The sequence below is a fragment of the Oncorhynchus mykiss genome, chromosome 10, assembly GCF_057628025.1.
Source record: "Oncorhynchus mykiss isolate SJ-2025 chromosome 10, ASM5762802v1, whole genome shotgun sequence".
In the NCBI taxonomy this organism is placed as follows: domain Eukaryota; kingdom Metazoa; phylum Chordata; class Actinopteri; order Salmoniformes; family Salmonidae; genus Oncorhynchus; species Oncorhynchus mykiss.
Window position 1 is genome coordinate 236,999 of NC_143031.1, and position 25,262 is coordinate 262,260.

The following is a 25,262-nucleotide window of genomic DNA, read 5'->3' on the forward strand; positions in this document are numbered from 1 at the left end:
CCACCTGAAACACTGCACCCTGTCTCCAACACCAGTATAGAACCATCACCCACCTGAAACACTGCACCCGGTCTCCAACGCCAGTATAGAACCAACACCCACCTGAAACACTGCACCCTGTCTCCAACACCAGTATAGAACCGTCACCCACCTGAAACACTGCACCCTGTCTCCAACACCAGTATAGAACCATCACCCACCTGAAACACTGCACCCGGTCTCCAACACCAGTATAGAACCATCACCCACCTGAAACACTGCACCCTGTCTCCAACACCAGTATAGAACCATCACCCACCTGAAACACTGCACCCTGTCTCCAACACCAGTATAGAACCAACACCAGTATAGAACCATCACCTACCTGAAACACTGCACCCTGTCTCCAACACCAGTATAGAACCACCACCCACCTGAAACACTGCACCCTGTCTCCAACACCAGTATAGAACCACCACCCACCTGAAACACTGCACCCTGTCTCCAACACCAGTATAGAACCATCACCCACCTGAAACACTGCACCCTGTCTCCAACACCAGTATAGAACCAACACCAGTATAGAACCAACACCAGTATAGAACCAACACCAGTATAGAACCATCACCCACCTGAAACACTGCACCCGGTCTCCAACGCCAGTATAGAACCACCCTGCCCTCGCCAAACTGCGCTCCGTTACCCCCAATGACGGAAACCGGGCGAAGGTGGAGATACGGAACAGTTCTGAGGGGAAAAAAACTAACTTTACAATGGTTATTAATAACAACATTATCGCTATTGCACTTTCTAACAATACTTAGAGAGCAAAATGCTTTAAATGTGTACACTACTTTGAGGTAGTGTGTGTAAAGTGTTTGTATCAGTCAAAAGTTTGGACACCTACTCATTCAAGGGTTTTTCTTTATTTTGACTATTTTCTATTATTGTAGAATAATAGTGAAGACATCAAAACTATGAAATAACACATATGGAATCATGTAGCAACCAAAAAAGTGTTAAACAAATCAAAATAGATTTTAGATTCTTCAAAGTAGCCACCCTTTGCCTTGATAACAGGTTTGCCCACTCTTGACATTGTCAACCAGCTTCACCTGGAATAATTTTCCAACAGTCTTGAATGAGTTCACACATATGCTGAACACTTGTTGGCTGCTTTTCCTTCACTCTGCGGGCCAACTCATCCCAAACCATCTCAATTGGGATGAGGTCGGGGGATTGTGGCGGCCAGGTCATCTGACGCAACACTCCATCACTCTCCTTCTTGATCAAATAGCCCTTACAAAGCCTGGAGGTGTGTTGGGTGATTGCCCTGTTGAAAAGCAAATGATTGTCCCACTAAGTCCAAACCAGATGGGATGGCGTATTGCTGCAGAATGCTGTGGTAGCAATGCTGGTTAAGTGTGCATTGAATTCTAAAATAAATCACAGACAGTGTCACCAGCAAAGCAACCCCACACCATCACACCTCCTCCTCCATGCTTCACGGTGAGAACCACACATGCGGAGATCATCCGTTCACCTACTCTGCGTCTCACAAAAGACACGGCGGTTAGAACCAAATAAATAAATATATTTTTATTTTTATAGACAAGGGATCGGGATACTTTCCGAATGCACTGTATAATGCGTATGAGGTGTAAAGGGTGTGTGTATAATGCATATGAGGTGTAAAGTGTGTGTATATAATGCGTATCAGGTGTAAAGTGTGTGTGTGTGTGTGTGTGTGTGTATATATATAGATATAATGCGTATCAGGTGTAAAGTGTGTGTGTATATAATGCGTATCAGGTGTAAAGTGTGTGTGTGTGTGTGTGTATATAATGCGTATCAGATGTAAAGTGTGTGTGTGTGTATATAATGCATATCAGGTGTAAAGTGTGTGTGTGTGCATTTATATAATGCGTATCAGGTGTAAAGTGTGTGTGTGTGTGCATTTATATAATGCGTATCAGGTGTAAAGTGTGTGTGTGTATATAATGCATATCAGGTGTAAAGTGTGTGTGTGTGCATTTATATAATGCGTATCAGGTGTAAAGTGTGTGTGTATATAATGCGTATCAGGTGTAAAGTGTGTGTGTGTGTGTGTGTGTGTGTGTGTGTGTGTGTATATAATGCGTATCAGGTGTAAAGTGTGTGTGTGTGTGTGTGTGTGTGTGTGTGTGTATAATGCGTATCAGGTGTAAAGTGTGTGTGTGTGTGTATATAATGCGTATCAGGTGTAAAGTGTGTGTGTGTGCATTTATATAATGCGTATCAGGTGTAAAGTGTGTGTGTGTGCATTTATATAATGCGTATCAGGTGTAAAGTGTGTGTGTGTGTATATAATGCATATCAGGTGTAAAGTGTGTGTGTGTGTGTGTGTATATAATGCGTATCAGGTGTAAAGTGTGTGTGTGTGTATATAATGCATATCAGGTGTAAAGTGTGTGTGTGTGTGTGTGTATATAATGCGTATCAGGTGTAAAGTGTGTGTGTGTGTGTGTGTGTGTGTGTGTGTGTGTGTATAATGCGTATCAGGTGTAAAGTGTGTGTGTGTGTGTATATAATGCGTATCAGGTGTAAAGTGTGTGTGTGTATATAATGCGTATCAGGTGTAAAGTGTGTGTGTGTATATAATGCATATCAGGTGTAAAGTGTGTGTGTGTGCATTTATATAATGCGTATCAGGTGTAAAGTGTGTGTGTGTGTGTGTGTGTATATAATGCGTATCAGGTGTAAAGTGTGTGTGCATTTATATAATGCGTATCAGGTGTAAAGTGTGTGTGCATTTATATAATGCGTATCAGGTGTAAAGTGTGTGTGCATTTATATAATGCGTATCAGGTGTAAAGTGTGTGTGCATTTATATAATGCGTATCAGGTGTAAAGTGTGTGTGTGTATATAATGCATATCAGGTGTAAAGTGTGTGTGTGTGTGTGTGTGTGTGTGTATATAATGCGTATCAGGTGTAAAGTGTGTGTGCATTTATATAATGCGTATCAGGTGTAAAGTGTGTGTGCATTTATATAATGCGTATCAGGTGTAAAGTGTGTGTGCATTTATATAATGCGTATCAGGTGTAAAGTGTGTGTGCATTTATATAATGCGTATCAGGTGTAAAGTGTGTGTGCATTTATATAATGCGTATCAGGTGTAAAGTGTGTGTGCATTTATATAATGCGTATCAGGTGTAAAGTGTGTGTGCATTTATATAATGCGTATCAGGTGTAAAGTGTGTGTGCATTTATATAATGCGTATCAGGTGTAAAGTGTGTGTGCATTTATATAATGCGTATCAGGTGTAAAGTGTGTGTGTGTATATAATGCATATCAGGTGTAAAGTGTGTGTGTGTGCATTTATATAATGCGTATCAGGTGTAAAGTGTGTGTGTGTGTGTGTGTGCGTGTATATAATGTGTATCAGGTGTAAAGTGTGTGTATAATGTGTATCAGGTGTAAAGTGTGTATATAATGTGTATCAGGTGTAAAGTGTGTGTATATAATGTGTATCAGGTGTAAAGTGCGTGTATATAATGTGTATCAGGTGTAAAGTGTGTGTATATAATGTGTATCAGGTGTAAAGTGTGTGTATAATGTGTTTCAGGTGTAAAGTGTGTGTATATAATGCGTATCAGGTGTAAAGTGTGTGTGTGTATATAATGCGTATCAGGTGTAAAGTGTGTGTGTGTATATAATGCGTATCAGGTGTAAAGTGTGTGTGTGTGTGTATATAATGCGTATCAGGTGTAAAGTGTGTGTATATAATGTGTATCAGGTGTAAAGTGTGTGTATAATGTGTATCAGGTGTAAAGTGTGTGTGTGTGTATATAATGCGTATCAGGTGTAAAGTGTGTATATAATGTGTATCAGGTGTAAAGTGTGTGTATAATGTGTATCAGGTGTAAAGTGTGTGTGTGTGTATATAATACGTATCAGGTGTAAAGTGTGTGTATATAATGTGTATCAGGTGTAAAGTGTGTGTATAATGTGTATCAGGTGTAAAGTGTGTGTGTGTATATAATGCGTATCAGGTGTAAAGTGTGTGTGTGTGTGTGTGTGTGTGTGTGTATATAATGCGTATCAGGTGTAAAGTGTGTATATAATGTGTATCAGGTGTAAAGTGTGTGTGTGTGTGTATATAATACGTATCAGGTGTAAAGTGTGTGTGTGTGTGTGCATATAATGTGTATCAGGTGTAAAGTGTGTGTGTGTATATAACGCATATCAGTTGTAAGTTTAAGGTGTGTGTGTGTATATACACTGACTATACCAAACATTAAGGACCCCTTCCTAATATGACTTGATAATATTGAGTTGCAACCCTCTTTTGCCCTCAGAACAGCCTCAATTTGTCGGGGCATGGAGTCTTCAAGGTGTCAAAAGCATTCCACAGGGGACCATTCTTGGTACACACGGGAAAACTGTTGAGCGTGAAAAACCCAGCAGCCAGGCACCTACTACCATACAACGTTCAAAGACAATTAAAGCTTGTGTCTTGCCCGTTCACCTTCTGAATGGAGCACATACACAATCCATGTCTCAACTGTCTCAAGGCTTAAAATTCCTTCTTTAACCTGTCTTAAGGTGTACCTGAATAGTTGCCATACTGCAGGATGTGTATAACATGTACATGGCGTGTGTAAGTTGTGTACCATGTGCATATTAAGGTCTGTGCACCTGAAGAATTGTCATACTGCAGGTCTACTGGAGCTCCGTTCCGACAGAGACCCATGAGGAACGGGCTGTTCTGGAGCTGAACCAGGGTGTCCATTCACAGACCGGTTAGACAGGCTAGATATACAGGTTATAGAGTCTATATATATGGGTTAGAGAGTCTAGATATATGGATTATAGAGTCTCGATATAGCCTCTAGATCGAGTTTTTAGATTAAGTTCTGGATTCTTAATATAATTCTAGAGTTTGTAGAATTAGATAAAAGGAAGGACCATTCTCCTCAGGGAGAGAGGGATGAGTAACCCAGGGCAGGGGGAATAAACGCGCACACACGCACACGCACACACACACACACACACACACGTGAGCTGAAAAAAGTGATTTGCCTAACGTGTCCCAGCAGGCTTTTCTGCTAAGAATACAAAGCTACAGAGAAACAGAACATGATTAGATGGTGCTGTCTGTCTGTGATAGAAGAACAAATGCCATTTAGCAAACGCTTTTATCCGAAGAGACGTTTTATATACGGGTGCACCCGGGGATCGAACCCACTATTGTTGCAAGCACCAAGCTCTACTAACGGAGCTACAAAGTACCGTCTGTCTGATACCACCAGAGTAGGCCACACCACTCTGTCCCCTCCTGATGGACTCCACAACGATTCACCTCTTCCCTGTAGACTGGTTTCACAGACTGCTAGAACCTCACTCATGAACTAAAGCCCCGTTTCCTCCCTGTCCCCTGGTGTCACCGTCTCTCCCCTGGTCTTCACCATCTCTCCCGTTGCCTGGTCTCCCTTACACACCTCTGTCCCCTGGTCTCACCGTCTCCTGGTCTCCCTTATACCCTGACTACACCGCTCGTATTGCGTGCGCGAGCGTTGCAAAATAAATGTAGGGATCTATGTTATTCAAATATTGCACCCACACTGCTCACCAGCATATGCGTTGCCAAGGGCTAAAATAGAAGTCATTCCTATTTCTGACGCAGATCACGCTGCAAGTCCTGCCTCTCCCATCTCCTCATTGGTTAATAGAAGCAGGTACCCACGTGAATCTCCTCATTGGTTATACCCACGTGGGTGATTGAAAGACAAACTTTGTTGCTGGTCGTTGTGGTAATACAATGAAAGTTTAGATGCCAATCACCATATAAGTTTAAGGGTGAAAAAGCCTGGAAGGAGGAGATGACTAGAAACGATTCAGATTAATTGTCGGAGTAGAGGACCTTGTTTATTTTACCTGAAATGCACAACTCAGTGTTTATATCCCAGGACAAATTAGCTAGCAACAGCAAGCCAGCTAAATAGGACAAATTAGCCGTCAAATTCAAGCTAGCTAGCTAAATTGCCATACATGTTTAATGCTATTCGACCTGTCCCCAAATTAAATGTAATTGGTTCAGAGTTTGTTTTGATATTTTAACCTGCGTGTCGTGATCGCGTTTGGTGTGGGGGGACAAAATACATTTATGCACGATGGCGCACGCGTGCAGCCGGTTTTGGGTTCCGTATTACACACCTCTGTCCCCTGTTCTCACCGTCTCTCTCCTGGTCTCACCTACACATCTCTGTCCCCTGGTCTCACGGTTTCTTCCCTGTACCCTGGTCTCTCCCCGTCTCCAACCGACACCACTCTAAACACATGGCTGTGTATAATGGGGCTGAGATATGGGGTTTGGTGTTAATGTAAAACAAGATGAATATGAACAAAAACGCACGCTCACCTGCTCATCCCCACACACACACACACACACACACACACACCCCCCTGGGCATGGCGGGTCAGCCCTCTCCCCCCGATTGGAACATCCCTCCTGGGGGACTTTAGGTCTCCATGACAGAAGAGATTAACCAGGTATAAGGAAATAAAGATGTATGTCTGAGGGGAATAAAAGGTTGTCCTCCTTCACGGACACTGATGACACCTGTAGGAGAGAGAAAAGTCACATTAAAAAGGGGCAATCTGCAGTTTCTACATCCATTTCTAAACTTCTACATGAACGATACATACTCATTGATTCATAATTTATAGATGCCTCATGAGCTTAGTTCAACTATCATACTTCATCAGAACCCAAAATATAAACTTGTTTTATATGTACACAAATACTGTATAGCTTCAACAACATGGATATCATAAACTAGGTTTCCAATTGGTGACAGTTCTTCAAGCGGATATTTTAAAAAGCTTGGAGTGATTACATAGTGCACACCAAATGTACTTTTGCTTAAATCCTGATAGCTTTGTCACAAACTAAATAGCAAATATGTCTACTCTGGTCTGGATACGTGCGCTCAAGCCAACAGCTCACAGATAAGGTGCGGGTAGGTTAGTCTACATGATGACATTAATATTGATTAAAGAACAATATTTATATTTGTCAAGAACAGTCAAACATCGATCATCATGTCACCAGAATAAGGCACATTCACCACCCTGTGAAGTTCATAATTTATTTCACCTGTTGACTAATAAACTGCATCATTTCTTGAGTCATACTGGGAGGACCACACAACATATCATCACGTAACTCCAAATTTAGTTAGCGATACAGTAACCATCACATCTATTTGTGCATAAAAGGCGTTTTTATACAATTGTCCCGAAACTTCCTGTTTCCATTACAGCTGACTTCCAAGATGGCGTAGCAGTTCAGACGTCTTTGTCTTCATCTTGTCCCGTGTTTACATATTTTTTCCCCCCTTCCTTTTTCCTTTGTATATATATTTTTTAATATTTTTACCTCAATTTCAACATACTCTCCTGCAACTCGCCTCACCCAATGTGGTACGGATCTGCTATTTTTAATACTTTAGAACCGGAACCGCCAACAGAAGCTAGCCAGCTGACTAGCTACTAGCTAATAGTCAGTTAGCCACGGCTAGCGGTCATCAGCTGACCTTAGCCTGATCAACTCCTTCCAGTCTGCACAGCGCGCTTCGACCCAGAACATACCGGACTGCTCTTTCTCCATCTCTGGTTTCCTACTGCAAGCTCTGAACCTTTTCACCTGGATCATCACAGCTAGCTAGCTGCCCCGCCGATTCTACCACGACTGGTCTACCGACATAACCCGCCCGAGGGATGTCAACAGGCTCCGCCGTCGCGAAGTCCCCTGAAGGCCTATTCGCTAGCCTACTAGCCGCGGCCCGCTAGCTGTCTAGAGCATATCGGACTGCTTGCTGAAGAGGATCATCAGCCAATTTCTTGGGCTACAATACCTATTTTGCCAATTGGCCTGGACACTTTTACTGCCTACACGGAGCCCTGCTGATCCAACACAACTGGTCTGCCGACGTAACCGTCCGAGGTGGCTACAACAGACTTCTTCTGACGCAACGTCCCCCCTAAGGCCCGTCTGCTAGCTGTCTGAATTGCCGTGTCTCCAGGTCGCCAAGCTACTCACTGGTCCCTATGATCACTTGGCTACATATGCCTCTCCCTAATGTCAATATGCCTTGTCCATAACTTTTGGTTAGTGATTATTGTCTTATTTCACTGTAGAGACTCCAGCCCTGCTCAATATGCCTTAGCTAGCACTTTTGTTTCACCTCTCACACATGCAGTGACTTCACCTGGTTTAAACGATGCCTCTAGAGACAATATCTCTCTCATCGTCACTCAACGCCAGGTTTACCTCCACTGTATTCACATCCTACCATACCCTTGTCTGTACATTATACCTTGAATTTATTTTTTCCATGCCCAGAAACCTGTTCCTTTTATTCTCTGTTCCGAACGCACTAGATGACCAGTTCTTATAGCCTTTAGCCGTACCCTTATCCTACTCCTCCTTTGTTCCTCTGGTGATGTAGAGGTGAATCCAGGCCCTGCAGTGCCTAACTCCACTCCTATTCCCCATGCGCTCTCATTTGTTGACTTCTGTAACCGTAAAAGCCTTGGTTTCATGCATGTTAACATTAGAAGCCTCCTCCCTAACTTTGTTTTACTCATTGCATAAGCACACTCTGCCAACCCGGATGTCCTAGTCGTGTTTGAATCCTGGCTTAGGATGGCCGGCAAAAATCCTGAAATTTCCATCCCCAATTACAACACTTTCCGACAAGATAGAACTGCCAAGGGGGGCGGAGTTGCAATCTACTGCAGAGACAGCCTGCAGAGTTCTGTCATACTATCCAGGTCTGTGCCCAAACAATTTGAGCTTCTACTTCTAAAAATCCACTTCACCGTTGCCGCATGCTATAGACCACCTTCTGCACCCAGCTGTGCCTTGGACACCATATGTGAATTGAATGCCCCCCATCTATCTTCAGAGCTCGTACTGTTAAGTGACCTAAACTGGGACATGCTTAACACCCCGGCCGTCCTTCAATCTCCACTAGATGCCCTCAATCTCACACAAATTACCAATGGACCTACCAGGTACAACTCCAAATCTGTAAACACGGGCACCCTCATAGACATCATCCTAACCAACCTGCCCTCTAAATACACCTCCGCTATCTTCAACCAGGATCTCAGCGATCACTGCCTGCATCCGTAATGGGTCTACGGTCAAACAATCACCCCTCATCACTGTCAAACGCTCCCTAAAACACTTCAGCGAGCAGGCCTTTCTAATCAACCTGGGTATCTTGGAATGACATTGGCCTAATTCCGTCAGCAGAGGATGCCTGATTGCTCTTCAAAAGTGCTTTCCTCACCATCTTAAATAAACATGCCCCATTCAAAAAATGTTGAACCAGGAACAGATATAGCCCTTGGTTCCCTCCAGTCCTGTCTGCCATTGACCAGCACAAACACATCTTGTGGCGTACTGCATTAGCATCGAATAGCCCCAGCGATATGCAACTTTTCAAGGAATTTAGGAACCAATATACACAGGCAGTCAGGAAAGCAAAGGCTAGCTTTTTCAAACATAAATTTGCATCCTGCAGCACAAACTTCAAAAAAATTCTGGGACATTATAAAGTCCATGGACAATAAGAGCACCTCCTCCCAGCTGCCCACTGCACTAAGACTAGGAAACACTGTCACCACCGATAAATTCACGATAATCGAGAATTTCAATAAGGATTTTTCTACAGCTGGCCATGCTTTCCACCTGGCTACCCCTACTCTGGTCAACAGCCCTGCACCCCCCACAGCAACTTGCCCAAACCTCCCCCATTTCTCCTTCACCCAAAATCCAGATAGCTGATGTTCTGAAAGAATTACAAAATCTGGACCCGTACAAATCAGCTTGGGTAGACAATCTGGACCCGCTCTTTCTAAAATTATCCACCGAAATTGTTGCAACCCCTATTACTGGCCTGTTCAACCTCTCTTTCATATCATCTAAGATCTCTAAAGATTGGAAGGCATCTGCGGTCATCCCCCTCTTCAAAGGGGGAGACACCCTGGACCCAAACTGTTACAGACCTATATCTATCCAACCCTGACAATCTAAAGTCTTTTAAAGCAAAGTTAACAAACAGATCACTGACCATTTCGATTTCCACCGTACCTTCTCTGATATGCAATCTGGTTTCCAGGCTGGTCATGGGTGCAGCTCAGCCACGCTCAAGGTCCTAAACGATATTATAACCGCCATCGATAAAAGACAATATTGTGCTGCCGTCTTCATCAACCTGGCCAAGGCTTTCGACTCTGTCAATCACCACATTCTTATCGGCAAACTAAACAGCCTTGGTTTCTCAAACAACTGCCTCGTCTGGTTCACCAACTACTTCTCAGACAGAGTTCAGTGTCAAATTTGAGGGCCCGTTGTCCGGACCTCTGGCAGTCTCTATGGGGGTACCACAGGGTTCAATTCTCGGGCTGACTCTCTTCTCTGCATATATATATATCAATGATGTCGCTCTCGCTGCTGGTGATTCTCTGATCCACCTCTATGCAGACGATACCAGTCTGTATACTTCTGGCCCTTCTTTGGACACTTAACAAACCTCCAGACGAGCTTCAAGGGTAGCCTAGTGGTTAGAGCGTTGGACTAGTAACCAAAAGGTTGCAAGTTCAAATCCTGAGCTGACAAGGTACAAATCTGTCGTTCTGCCCCTGAACAGGCAGTCAACCCACTGTTCCTAGGCTGTCATGGAAAATAAGAATTTGTTCTTAACTGACTTGCCTAGTTAAATAAAGGTAAAAACATATATCAAAAAAATACAACTCTCCTTCCGTGGCCTCCAACTGCTCTTAAATGTAAATAAAACTAAATGCATGCTCTACAACCGATCGCTGCCCGCACCTGCCTGCCCGTCCAGCATCACTACTCTGGACAGTTCTGACTTAGAATTTGTGGACAATAACAAATACCTAGGTGTCTGGTTAGACTGTAAACTATCTTTCCAGACTCACATTAAGCATCTCCAATCCAAAATTAAATCTAGAATTGGCTTCCTATTTCACAACAAACATGCTGCCAAACATACCCTCGTAGAACTGACCATCCTACCGATCCTTGACTTCGGCGATGTCATCTACAAAATAGCTTCCAATACTCTACTCAGCAAACTGGATGCAGTTTCACAGTGCCATCCGTTTTGTTACTAAAGCACCTTATACCACCCACCACTGCGACCTGTATGCTCTAGTCGGCTGGCCCTCGCTACATATTCGTCGCCAGACCCACTGGCTCCAGGTCATCTACAAGTCTATGCTAGGCTAGGTAAAGCTCCGCTTTATCTCAGTTCACTGGTCACGATGGCAACACACACCCATAGCACGCGCTCCAGCAGGTGTCTCACTGATCATCCCTAAAGCCAACACCTCATTTGGCTGCATTTCCTTCCAGTCCTCTGCTGCCAATGACTGTAACGAATTGCAAAAATCGTTGAAGTTGGAGACTTTTATCTCCCTCACCAACTTCAAACATCTGCTATCTGAGCAGCTAACCGATCGCTGCAGCTGTACATAGTCCATCGGTAAATAGCCCACCCAATTTACCTACCTCATCCCCATACTGTTTTCATTTATTTACTTTTCTGCTCTTTTGCACACCAGTATCTCTACCTGTACATGACCATCTGATCATTTATCACTCCAGTGTTAATCTGCTGAATTGTAATTATTCGCCTACCTCCTCATGCCTTTTGCACACAATGTTTATAGACTATTTTTTTATTTTTTTTATTTTTCTACTGTGTTATTGACTTTATTATTTTTTACTCCATGTGTAACTCTGTGTTGTCTGTTCACACTATGCTTTATCTTGGCCAGGTCGCAGTTGTAAATGAGAACTTGTTCTCAACTAGCCAACCTGGTTAAATAAAGGTGAAATAAAATAAATATAAGGGCAAGCGTAGTTATGGCAGTTGTCTATAAGGGCAGGCGTAGTTATGGCAGTTGTCTATAAGGGCAAGCGTAGTTATGGCAGTTGTCTATAAGGGCAAGCGTAGTTATGGCAGTTGTCTATAAGGGCAGGCGTAGTTATGGCAGTTGTCTATAAGGGCAGGCGTAGTTATGGCAGTTGTCTATAAGGGCAAGCGTAGTTATGGCAGTTGTCTATAAGGGCAAGCGTAGTTATGGCAGTTGTCTATAAGGGCAAGCGTAGTTATGGCAGTTGTCTATAAGGGCAGGCGTAGTTATGGCAGTTGTCTATAAGGGCAAGCGTAGTTATGGCAGTTGTCTATAAGGGCAAGCGTAGTTATGGCAGTTGTCTATAAGGGCAAGCGTAGTTATGGCAGTTGTCTATAAGGGCAAGCGTAGTTATGGCAGTTGTCTATAAGGGCAGGCGTAGTTATGGCAGTTGTCTATAAGGGCAAGCGTAGTTATGGCAGTTGTCTATAAGGGCAAGCGTAGTTATGGCAGTTGTCTATAAGGGCAGGCGTAGTTATGGCAGTTGTCTATAAGGGCAAGCGTAGTTATGGCAGTTGTCTATAAGGGCAAGCGTAGTTATGGCAGTTGTCTATAAGGGCAAGCGTAGTTATGGCAGTTGTCTATAAGGGCAAGCGTAGTTATGGCAGTTGTCTATAAGGGCAGGCGTAGTTATGGCAGTTGTCTATAAGGGCAGGCGTAGTTATGGCAGTTGTCTATAAGGGCAAGCGTAGTTATGGCAGTTGTCTATAAGGGCAAGCGTAGTTATGGCAGTTGTCTATAAGGGCAAGCGTAGTTATGGCAGTTGTCTATAAGGGCAAGCGTAGTTATGGCAGTTGTCTATAAGGGCAGGCGTAGTTATGGCAGTTGTCTATAAGGGCAAGCGTAGTTATGGCAGTTGTCTATAAGGGCAGGCGTAGTTATGGCAGTTGTCTATAAGGGCAGGCGTAGTTATGGCAGTTGTCTATAAGGGCAAGCGTAGTTATGGCAGTTGTCTATAAGGGCAAGCGTAGTTATGGCAGTTGTCTATAAGGGCAAGCGTAGTTATGGCAGTTGTCTATAAGGGCAGGCGTAGTTATGGCAGTTGTCTATAAGGGCAAGCGTAGTTATGGCAGTTGTCTATAAGGGCAAGCGTAGTTATGGCAGTTGTCTATAAGGGCAAGCGTAGTTATGGCAGTTGTCTATAAGGGCAGGCGTAGTTATGGCAGTTGTCTATAAGGGCAAGCGTAGTTATGGCAGTTGTCTATAAGGGCAAGCGTAGTTATGGCAGTTGTCTATAAGGGCAAGCGTAGTTATGGCAGTTGTCTATAAGGGCAAGCGTACTTATGGCAGTTGTCTATAAGGGCAAGCGTAGTTATGGCAGTTGTCTATAAGGGCAAGCGTAGTTATGGCAGTTGTCTATAAGGGCAAGCGTAGTTATGGCAGTTGTCTATAAGGGCAAGCGTAGTTATGGCAGTTGTCTATAAGGGCAAGCGTAGTTATGGCAGTTGTCTATAAGGGCAAGCGTAGTTATGGCAGTTGTCTATAAGGGCAAGCGTACTTATGGCAGTTGTCTATAAGGGCAAGCGTAGTTATGGCAGTTGTCTATAAGGGCAAGCGTAGTTATGGCAGTTGTCTATAAGGGCAAGCGTAGTTATGGCAGTTGTCTATAAGGGCAAGCGTAGTTATGGCAGTTGTCTATAAGGGCAAGCGTACTTATGGCAGTTGTCTATAAGGGCAAGCGTAGTTATGGCAGTTGTCTATAAGGGCAAGCGTAGTTATGGCAGTTGTCTATAAGGGCAAGCGTAGTTATGGCAGTTGTCTATAAGGGCAAGCGTAGTTATGGCAGTTGTCTATAAGGGCAAGCGTAGTTATGGCAGTTGTCTATAAGGGCAAGCGTAGTTATGGCAGTTGTCTATAAGGGCAAGCGTACTTATGGCAGTTGTCTATAAGGGCAAGCGTAGTTATGGCAGTTGTCTATAAGGGCAAGCGTAGTTATGGCAGTTGTCTATAAGGGCAAGCGTAGTTATGGCAGTTGTCTATAAGGGCAAGCGTAGTTATGGCAGTTGTCTATAAGCACGTTCCTCTCTCGTTGATTAGCAATAGAACAGCTAGCTTCTTCCTTACTCTTTTTGTTACGATTTCGCATGGACATTCCAAAATAAATTATCCACTTCTCATTCCAGTCACAGGGAAGTTCTTAATACAACCAATAATAGGAATGACTGGAAACTCGTTTGGTGCGCTGCTCGGTAAAAAGCGTATTTTCAAGCCACCATCTTGACCTTCTCTCTTCCGCCACACCTGCTGCTGTTTGAGTTAATTATTACAAGGGAATCAACCAGTAGGCCTGAACTTGGCTATAGTCTATTAAAACGGCAATCTGTAGTTCAAACAATAACAAGCAACATTCCCCGACTGATTTGGTAAACTGCTGAGAGATGGGGCTGTAGAAATGTAACCACTCTCAAATTCATGGACAGAGCTGTGGATACATGGACTAACCAACACTAACCATGTTTCCATCCACAGTTTTTATCTAAGTAAAGCCATACCGTATATATATTTTTTAATCGAATCATTACAGCTGTTATTTTTTATTTCACCTTTTATTTAACCAGGTAGGCCAATTTGAGAACAAGTTCTTATTTACAACTGCGACCTGGCCAATATCAAGCAAAGCAGTGCGACACAAACAACAACAGAGTTACACATGGAATAAACAAATGTACAGTCAATAACACAATAGGAAATAAAATCTATATATATATTTTTTTTTTTACCTTTATTTAACCAGGTAGGCAAGTTGAGAACAAGTTCTCATTTACAATTGCGACCTGGCCATATACAGTGCGTGCAAATAAGGGCATCTAGCTTAGATTGTAGGACTTTGCAGGCTAACTTCTCCCCCTTTGGCAGTTCTAGCTTGACAGAAAATGTTATAGTTGGGTATGGAAATCTCAACATTTTTGGTGGCCTTCCTAAGCCAGGATTCAGACACAGCAAGGACATCAGGGTTGGCAGAGTGTGCTAAAGCAGGAGGCTTCTGATGTTGACATACATGAAACCAAGGCTTTTTCGATCACAGAAATTAACAAATGAAAGTGCCTGGGGACATGCAGGGCCTGGGTTTACCTCCACATCACCCGCAGAACAGAGGAGGAGTAGGATGAGGGTGCGGCTAAAGGCTATCAAAACTGGTCGCCTAGAGCGTGGGGACAAAGAATAAAAGCAGCAGATTTCTGGGCATGGTAGAATATATTCAGGGCATAATGCGCAGACAGGGGTATGGTGGGGTGCGGGTACAGGGGAGGTAAGCCCAGGCACTGTGTGATGATAAGAGAGATTGTATCTCTGGACATGCTGGTTGTAATGGGTGAGGTCACCGCATGTGTGGGAGGTGGGACAAAGGAGGTATCAGAGGTATGAAGAGTGGAACTAGGAGCCCCATTGTAAACTAAAACAATGATAACTAGACAACTGCCATAACTATGCTTGCCCTATGGATAATCTCACACTTTCGAGGGCTGTTGGAGATTATGAGTTCCCCTCTTTACTCTGTGCAAACCTCCACCCTCCAAAAAAACCCAATATGGACTGACATTGTGGCTACCCTCTCCTTACCCATCAACTCCAGGTCTGACGCCATTGAGAAAATGGTCAGCGCAAACACCACAGTAATCGAAGGCTTAAAAAAGACTGGGGTTTGCATGTGGTGAAATGAAGGAAGTGAAAATGAGAGTGGCTGAAGTTGAAGAGTGTGGAAAAGGTGGAACAGAATAACAATGTATACCATAGACGTCTCACTGATCTGGAACAATACACAAGAAGATGGAACCTGAGACTCTACAGTGTGCCCGAGGTCGAGAATGAGGATGTGTGACGCGAGGCTATCTGCATCTGCCAAGAAGTTATGCCTGCAGAGAAGAACAAAGTTAGTGATACCATCGACGTTGTGCATCGCCTCGGCAAGAAGCAACAGCAAAACGATTCAAGACCAAGTGGTATCATCATCCTCTTCACTGCCAGATTCTACAGGGATGCTGTCTGGAAAGCTGCTAGGAATAATGCCTTCCTTCAGAGCCATGGTCTGCGTTTCGCCCAGCATCTCAGCCCAGAGGACATAGAAAGAAGGAACAAGTTGTGGCCAACGATCAAGAGGGAATGAGGGAAAGGCTGCTTACTTTGTCGGAGAACGAGGCTTCATCAACAGTTCAGAAATCCGGGCCTCCCGGGTGGTTAAGGGCGCTGTACTGCAGCACCAGCTGTGCCATCAGAGACTCTGGGTTCGCACCCAGGCTCTGTCATAACCGGCCGCGAGGTCCATGGGGCGACGCACAATTGGCCTAGCGTCGTCCGGGTTAGGGAGGGCTTGGTCGGTAGGGATGTCCTTGTCTCATCGCGCACCAGCGACTCCTGTGGCGGGCCGGGCGCAGTGCGCGCTAGCCAAGGTTGCCAGGTGCACAGTGTTTCCTCCGACACATTGGTGCGGCTGGCTTCCGGGTTGGATGCGCGCTGTGTTGAGAAGCAGTGCGGCTAGGTTGGTTTGTGTATTGGAGGACGCATGACTTTCAACCTTCGTCTCTCCCGAGCCCGTACGGTAGTTGTAGCGATGAGACAAGATAGTAGCTACTACAACAACCACGGAATTGGGGAGAAAAAGGGGGTAATTATTATTATTATTTTTTTAAATAAAACCTTCAGAAATCCATAATCCTCCCTAAAATCTCACCAGAAGGAACAGATTGATGATTTCAGCCATGGTATTCTCATTGTCGTTGTACTGACTACCTAACAAGTCTCGGGTGACTATTCTTCAGACTACTCAGGTACCTCAATCATCTTAGTTTGTTCTTATATGACCAGACCATGAGAAAGCCTATTTTGTTTACAAATTCACAAAGACGGCATTTAATTTAATGATTTTGTATGCATACAGTAACTAAGATTACTTTTCATATGCACTTTATATATATTTCGTTCGAATTTGTATTGATTAAAATAGTCCCTTATTACACTAAAGAGAGTTTATATTCTCTCTTACTGCAGAGAACACTTTGATCATGAACATAATTGTCTGTTGAGTTGAATTTCAAGAGCTGGAAAAACAAGAGAGTTTATACTTTAAGTTGATATATATATATATATATATATATATATATATAATTATTATTATTTTTTTTTTTTAAGAGTCCCACTCCATTTCTGCTGATGCCAACTTCTGGAGGTCACAGTGAGGCAACGATATGTCTTTCCCATGGCTCTGAACGCTCCGCTAGGGTCATTACAATGAAACATACCTTTGGTGGTAATATTCTACACTCGGACTGGATAATGTATACAGTAGAAGTTGGAAGTTACATCTTTGCCAAATACATTTAAACTAGTTGTTTTCACAATTACTGACATTTATCCTAGTAAAATTTCCATCTTAGGTCAGTTAGGATCACCTCTTTATTTTAAGAATGTGAAATGTCAGAATAATAGTAGAGAGAATTATTTATTTCAGCTTTTATTTCTTCCATCGCATTCCGAGTTGGTCAGAAGTTTACATACACTCAATTAGTATTTGGTAGCATTGCCTTTAAATTGTTTAACTTGGGTCAAACGTTTCAGGTAGCCTTCCACAAGCTTCCCACAATAAGTTGGGTGAATTTTGGCCCATTCCTCCTGACAGAGCTGGTGTAACTATGTCAGGTTTCTAGGCCTCCTTGCTCACACACACTTTTTAAGTTCTGCCCACAAATTTTCTATAGAATTGATGTCAGGCCTTTGTGATGGCCACTCCAATACCTTGACTTTGTTGTCCTTGAGCCATTTTGACACAACTTTGGAAGTATGCTTGGGGTCATTGTCCATTTAGAAGACCCATTTGCGACCAAGCTTTAACTTCCTGACTGATGTCTTGAGAGGTTGCTTCAATATATCTACATAATTTTGCATCCTCATGATGCCACCTATTTTGTGAAGTGCACCAGTCCCTCCTGCAGCAAAGCACACCCACAACATGATGCTGTCACCCCTGTGCTTCACGTTGTGATGGTGTTCTACAGCTTGCAAGCCTCCCCCTTTTTCCTCCAAACATAACGATGGTCATTATGGCCAAACAGTTCTATTTTTGTTTCATCAGACCAGAAGACATTTCTCCAAAAATTACAATCTCTGTCCCCATGTGCAGTTGCAAACCGTAGTCTGGCTTTTTTATGGCAGTTTTGGAGCAGTGGCTTCTTCCTTGCTGAGCGGCCTTTCAGGTTATGTTGATATAAGACTTGTTTAACTGTGGATATAGATACTTTTGCACCCGTTTCTTCCAGTATCTTCTAGAGGTCGACAGATTATGATTTTTCAACGCCGATACCGATTATTGGAGGACCAAAAAAGCCGATACCGATTAATCGGCCGATTTTTATTTCTTTCTAATAATGGCAATTACAACAATACTGAATTAACACTTTAACTTAATATAAAACATCAATAAAATCAATTTAGCCTCAAATAAATAATGAAAAATGTTCAATTTGATTTAAATAATGCAAAAACAAAAGTGTTGGAGAAGATAGTAATATTTGCCATGTAAAAATGTGTGCCATGTAAAATATGTGCCATGTAAAAAAGCTAACGTTTAAGTTCCTTGCTCAGAACATGATAACATATGAACGTTGGTGGTTCCTTTTAACATGAGACTTCAATATTCCAAGGTAAGAGGTTTTAGGTTGTAGTTAATAAAGTATTTATAGGACTATTTATCTCTATACCATTTGTATTTCATTTACCTTTGACTATTGGATATTCTTATAGGCACTATAGTATTGCCAGTGTAACAGTATAGCTTCCGTCCCTCTCCTCGCCCCTACCTGGGCTCGAACCAGGAACACATCGACAACAGCCACACTCGAAGCATCGTTACACATCGCTCCACAAAAGCCGCGGCCCTTGCAGCGCAAGGGGAATAACTACTCCAAATCTAAAAGCGAGTGACGTTTGAAACAGTATTAGCGCACACCCAGCTAACTAGCTAGCCATTTCACATTGGTTACACCAGCCATTAGGCTGATAGGCTTGAAGTCATAAACAGTGCTGTGCTTGCGAAGAGCTGCTGGCAAAACGCACGAAAGTGCTGTTTGAATGAATGATTACGGGCCTGCTGCTGCTCAGTCAGACTGCTCTATCAAATCAGACTTAATTATAACATAATAACACACAGAAATACGATCGAATCCGGAAACTATCATTTCAAAAACAAAACGTTTATTATTTCAGTGAAATACGGAACCGTTCGGTATTTTATCTAATGGGTGGCATCCCTAAGTCTAAATATTCTTGTGACATTGCACAACCTTCAATGTATGTCATAATTACGTAAAATTCGGTCAAATTAGTTCACAATGAGTCAGGCAGCCCAAACTGTTGCATATACCCTGACTCTGCGTGCAATGAACGCAAGAGAAATGACACAATTTCACCTGGTTAATATTGCCTGCTAAACTGGATTAGTAGTTATAACTAGTGATTATGATTGATTGTTTAATTATAAGATAAGTTTAATGCTATCTAGCAATTTACCTTGGCTTCTACTGCATTTGCGTAACAGGCAGGCTACTCGTGGAGTGCAATGGTTAGAGCGTTGGACTAGTTAACTGTGCGGTGTGCAAGATTGGAACCCCTGAGCTGACAAGGTAAAAATCTGTCGTTCTGCCCCTGAACAAGGCAGTTAACCCACAGTTCCTAGGCTGTCATTGAAAATAAGAATGTGTTCTTAACTGACTATATATGTTTTTTTAATTATCGGATATCGGCGTCCAAAAATACCGATTTCTGATTGTTATGAAAACTTGAAATCGGCCCTAATGAATCGGCCATTCCGATTAAATCGGTCGACCTCTAGTATCTTCACAGGGTCCTTTGCTGTTGTTCTGGGATTGATTTGCACTTTTCGCACCAAGGTATGTTCATCTCTTGGAGACACAACACATCGCCTTCCTGAGTGGTATGATGACTGCGTGGTCCCATGGTGTTCATTCTTGCGTACTATTGTTTGTACAGCTGAACTTGATACCTTAAGGCGTTTGGAAATTGCTCCCAAGGATGAACCAGACTTGTGGAGGTCTACAATTTTTTTTCCTGAGGTCTTGGCTGATTTATTTAGATTTTCCCATGATGTCAAGCAAAGAGGCACTGAGTTTGAAGGTCGGCCTTGAAATACATCCACAGTTACAGCTCCAATTGACTCAAATTATGTCAATTAGCCTATCAGAAGCTTCAAAAGCCATGACATCATTTTCTGGAATTTTCCAAGCTGTTTAAAAGCACAGTCAACTTAGTGTAGGTAAACTTTTGACCCACAGTGAACCATAAGTGAAACAATCTGTCTGTATACAATTGTTGGAAAAAATACTTGTCAGGCACAAAGTAGATGTCCTAACCGACTTGCCAAAACTATAGTTTTTTTTAAAAGAAATTTGTACATACACCTAAGTGTATGTAAACTTCCTACTGGATACAATTATTGATGAAACACAGTCTGGCTTAATGAGGAACAGACATATTTCTAACAATAAAAGACTAGTACTAGACATACTTGACTACTCAGACCTGATAACAGAGGATAGCTTCATATTATTTTTATTGACTACTCAGACCTGATAACAGAGGATAGCTTCGTATTATTTTTATTAAGCATTTGACACAGTGGAGCATCAGTTCCTCTTCAACTCCCTTGAGACATTTGACTTCGGGGATTTTTTCTGTAAGGCAATTAAAAACTCTCAATACGAATGGTAACAGCTCTATCAAACTAAAACATGGCCCCTCACTTAGATTTGAGTTGAAGAGAGTAATTAGGCAAGGTTGTCCTATCTCACGTGTCTATTTTTATTAATCCCCCAACTTCTTACAAATTCTATTTAAAAAAAAGTCCTGTACAAGATATTAGCCGGTAAATAAATTATAATAAGCCAGCTGGCTGACATTACTACATGTTTTTTGAAAGACACTAGTCAGATTGCCATATCGAAATCATGGCTGTCAAAGATTGTGTGACACCCTCACATTATGTTATTCCTGTGAAAGAAGAACTTACATATTTAGGTATAACCATTACAAAGGATCAGAAGTCTAGAGTCCTAATAACCAAGGCTGAGAGTATCTCTAGACTAGCATATGCCGCTCTATCTTTATATCTTGAAGGTAAAATAAGCAAGGAGATAGTTGAAAAGCATCTGGTCTTTCTGTGGAGAAACCGTACCCATTACAGTAGAAAAACTGTTGTAATGAACACTTATGAGAATGGTGGGCTGAATTTTCTGGACTTTACTACCTTAAATACTTACAAGATCAATTGGATAAAACAATTCCTAAGCAGACCCACTTCTATGTGGAACTGTATTCCTCATCATGTCTTCTCAACAACTTCATATTGTTTTGCAATAATAATATTGACAAAGTTCCAGTGAAACTCTTTTTTTCATTGGCAGGTTCTCTTGTAATAGTCCTTAATTTATAAGCATAATTTTTCTCCACACAGATATTATATATGGAATAATCGTGACATATTGTATAAAAATACCTCTTCGTTTTTAGAATATTGGTTCTAAAATAATATCCTATTGGTGAATGCAGAGGGTATTTTACTTCATTATAAGGTATTCTTATCATTTTACAAGATCCCTGTAACACCTTAAAGATGTTGCAATTGTTTTAGAGCTATAGGAACCTTGTTTCAACAGGATGTTGTATCTAATTATACCTTATGTCATGCCTTATTGGAACACTTTTATTGATAATATCTGTTGGAAAAATGTTTGGATGTTGCTACACACATACCTACTTGTTAACAAAATTAAGGATGTTTATTTTAAAATTATTCACAAATATTATCCTGCCAATCACTATATGAAAAAGAAGAAAAAAATAACATATATTCAAATTGTACCTTTTGAAATGACCACCCAGAAACAGTGTTGCATTTTTTGGGCATTGTATTCATATAAGGAATCTGTGGCAAGACATTAGTAGATTTATATTTGAACACATTTATTAATATTTTACACTATTGTGGAGAGATGCACTACTTGGATTCTTTACCTACGAATGAAATAAGTTGAAACAATTATGTAATTGATTATATTATTATTTTGCCCAAATTTCGTTTCACAAATATACATTTACAAACAAAACACCACTTTTTATTAACTTGCAAAAATAATATTTATTTTAAGACAATTAAATACTCTGGCAACTAAAAAAAGCTGTTAAAATTATAAACGTGTGTATGAGGTCCTTGTGCAATGTGATATTTTACCCCCGAGCCAAAATGTCCTTTGTATATTCTTTATACACACACACACACTTGTGTTCCCCATGTACTTTTTGTATTGATTTGTAAATAAAAAATCAATTTAAAAAGTGAAATAAATAACACTTCTTGATTTTGAATAGGAGGAAATGGATCAGTCCTAAACAAGGACACATGCACAGCGAAAATGTTCAATTATCGTTTATATACAGTGTTACCTCCGTTGGGTTAAGTTGCCAACATGCACACTATCATGTTGACTTTTCTGAAATGGCAGCTAGTTAGTCAGTTAACGTAAACTACGTAACTCAAACCGCTAGGCTCAAAATGGCAGAGGATACGGCGCAAGTCATAAAAAACAGTAGTATGGCCATATTGCGTTATGCAACGATTTTATTTACGTGATGAACTTCCTGGGCTGCTGGAATTAGACCTTTTAAATGTGGTGCATTTAAAAAAAAAAGTTGTCTGAGATGGTGACACATTTAATAAAACGAATGTTGCTAGTTAGATGGTGTCTGTAAATTGCGTCATCTGTTGTCATCCATAGCGGACACCTACGTGAACGTGTAGCTAGAAAACATTACAACAAGACAGAGGTCAGCGAGAGAAGGAGAACCCTTGTGTCGTATGCCTAACGATACAACCGTAAAGGCCCTGTTCTACCAGGCTACAACTCACCCTTAGAGACGTCTGCCCTGCCGAGTCTGGTCTGGAAAAATCCCCTACTGTATGTCTACTGTTGGCTATTCAGGGGCGTTTTCATTACGCCAATTATGTGGCATAACATTCAGGATACGAAACAGGGATGGACCTTCCTGAATTTGTCCAATAGAAACTCTCGTTTTGCTCTGTTCGCTTCTGTGGTGACGTTTACGTTTCCGTAACTAATACACCGCAGCTGCCACTTCCGTTCGGGTCGATCTGATGATAGTTTAGACATTCCACTGTCTTTTCTTATCTATGATGAAATAATCATTAATGTGAGAAGATATCCATCCCATGTCAATGACATAGACCATTTCATACCAACACTAAAAAAAAGGGATAATCAACTCGGGGCTCTATGGAAAAGAAATCAACACCGCGGAAAGTCGCTCCGCTACTGCGTCATGGGACGCAGCCCCTGGTTGATTAGCCCTTACATACCATGGCTATAATTTAACACATTTACCACTCGAAATGGGTTCAACATCCACTAGAAATGGGTTCAACATCTGCTAGAAATGGGTTCAACATCCGCTAGAAATGTGTTCATGTACCACTCGAAATGGGTTTAAGTTGGATAGATAGCTACAGTAGGGGCCGTGGTAACCAAACAGACTCGCTAGTTTATCTAACCAAACCATCATTCCTAGCTTGCCATTATGAAAATGGAATTTAACAATGTCAATAATGTTTTCAATTCGACTTTAGCTTTCAAAAGCAGCTCAAACATAGAACATTAACTATCGAGTGATCGCAGTTAACACACGACGCCTCCTGGCCGCCATGTTGGAAGACCAGCGCATTAATTCTTCCGACAGCAGCAGAGTTGCTTCCCCAAACTGTATGATAACAGTGCCGAAAACGAGTTGATTCTTCACCACTGTCATTCAATGTGTGCTCTAACAAGGGAAGAAAGACAACGGAGAAAACACATGTTTAAAGATTCCCAGCTATCATGAAACACCGAGATAAGACTGAAGAACTGTCGGAAAAGTGCAGAAACCTTTTTGCCCGTTAAGACCTGAACCCAGACAGCTGTCAGTACAGGGTCTGCTACGATCATTTCATCACTGCTGAATCAAGTCTGATCGATTTCGAGTTTAGCTGTTATGCTTACCAGGTGTTAACAACACTAAATTAGCTAGATAGTTTATAGTCTAGTCGAGTGAGTTTTGGGGTAGACATTTTTTTGTCACCATAAAAAGGCATATAACAAATGATTGCATGCCTCTATCATCGCATTTGCAGACTAATGTAAACCTAGCTACTATTCCTAATGTGATGAGTAGATTGGATAGTCATATTTTAGGCTATTAATAAGCACGTAGTGGCATAGGTTTATAGGCTATATCAGAGACGTTTCATTCCTTTGCACAGGAAACATGTGGCGTTTGATAAACATTTGATGCAATTCTACAACACGTTATATGCGTTATATGACGAGACATTAGCTAAATATATTTTTAATACGAGGGTAGCTTACACTTACTCTACTAACAACATATCAGAAAAAACACCTTGTCTTGAATGCAACTATGTAATCTAGAATATTACCTCAATTTGACAAAAACTGTATCCCTTCTAGCCATGACCATGAAAAAGGGAGACGCAAATGGTAGTGTGACGTCCATACAGCCTGGAGGACAATCTTGTCCCAAAAAAACTCCAGTGGTTATTATATATCATATGATAATCCAATGATCATTTGTTGAGCACTTTATTCATAAGAGGGAAAATGTATGGACATTACAGAATAGGACAAAGGCCTCAATGGGATAGGACAACCTGCTGTGTTGTCTATTGATTGCTCCAGCCCAACAATACATTTCATCTTTATATGACACTAAAACACCTGAATGAATTTAACACAACCAAACAATTAAGAGCCCCAATGGTATAGGTGACCTAAAGAAGTGCTATTCTAATATCAGGAGTGCTTTTCATTTGTTTATGTACTGCTGTAGGTTCACCAGCTGACCTCTATCAAGACACCCATGTCGACCAGATTCCCACTGTGAAGGTGAGCAACGCTGCAGCAGCATCAGATTCCCACTGTGAAGATGAGCAACGCTGCAGCAGCATCAGATTCCCACTGTGAAGATGAGCAACGCTGCAGCAGCATCAGATTCCAACTGTGAAGATGAGCAACGCTGCAGCAGTATCAGATTCCCACTGTGAAGATGAGCAACGCTGCAGCAGCATCAGATTCCAACTGTGAAGATGAGCAACGCTGCAGCAGTATCAGATTCCCACTGTGAAGATGAGCAACGCTGCAGCAGTATCAGATTCCCACTGTGAAGATGAGCAACGCTGCAGCAGCACCAGATTCCCACTGTGAAGATGAGC

General features: G+C 41.9%; 1 protein-coding gene across 10 annotated transcripts in view; it reads right to left on the minus strand.

Moving 5' to 3' along the window:
- LOC110533228 (baculoviral IAP repeat containing 2) overlaps positions 1-23,038 on the minus strand; it is an 86,451-nt gene extending 63,413 nt beyond the window's left edge. For 3 of the 10 annotated variants that reach the window (XM_090188733.1, XM_036989430.2, XM_090188740.1), the window contains exons 1-2: positions 4,661-5,434; positions 612-726 (exon numbers count right to left, since the gene is read on the minus strand). In XM_090188733.1, the coding sequence (XP_090044859.1) occupies positions 612-726; positions 4,661-4,754 (209 nt within the window). In that variant the 5' untranslated portion in view covers positions 4,755-5,434. Of the gene's footprint in view, positions 1-53; positions 209-611; positions 727-4,635; positions 5,435-6,383; positions 6,585-22,889 lie in introns of those variants that run through there. The other 7 variants (XM_090188737.1, XM_090188734.1, XM_090188735.1 and 4 more) reach the window with 6 other exon arrangements.
- Between the last annotated feature and the right edge of the window lie 2,224 nt (positions 23,039-25,262).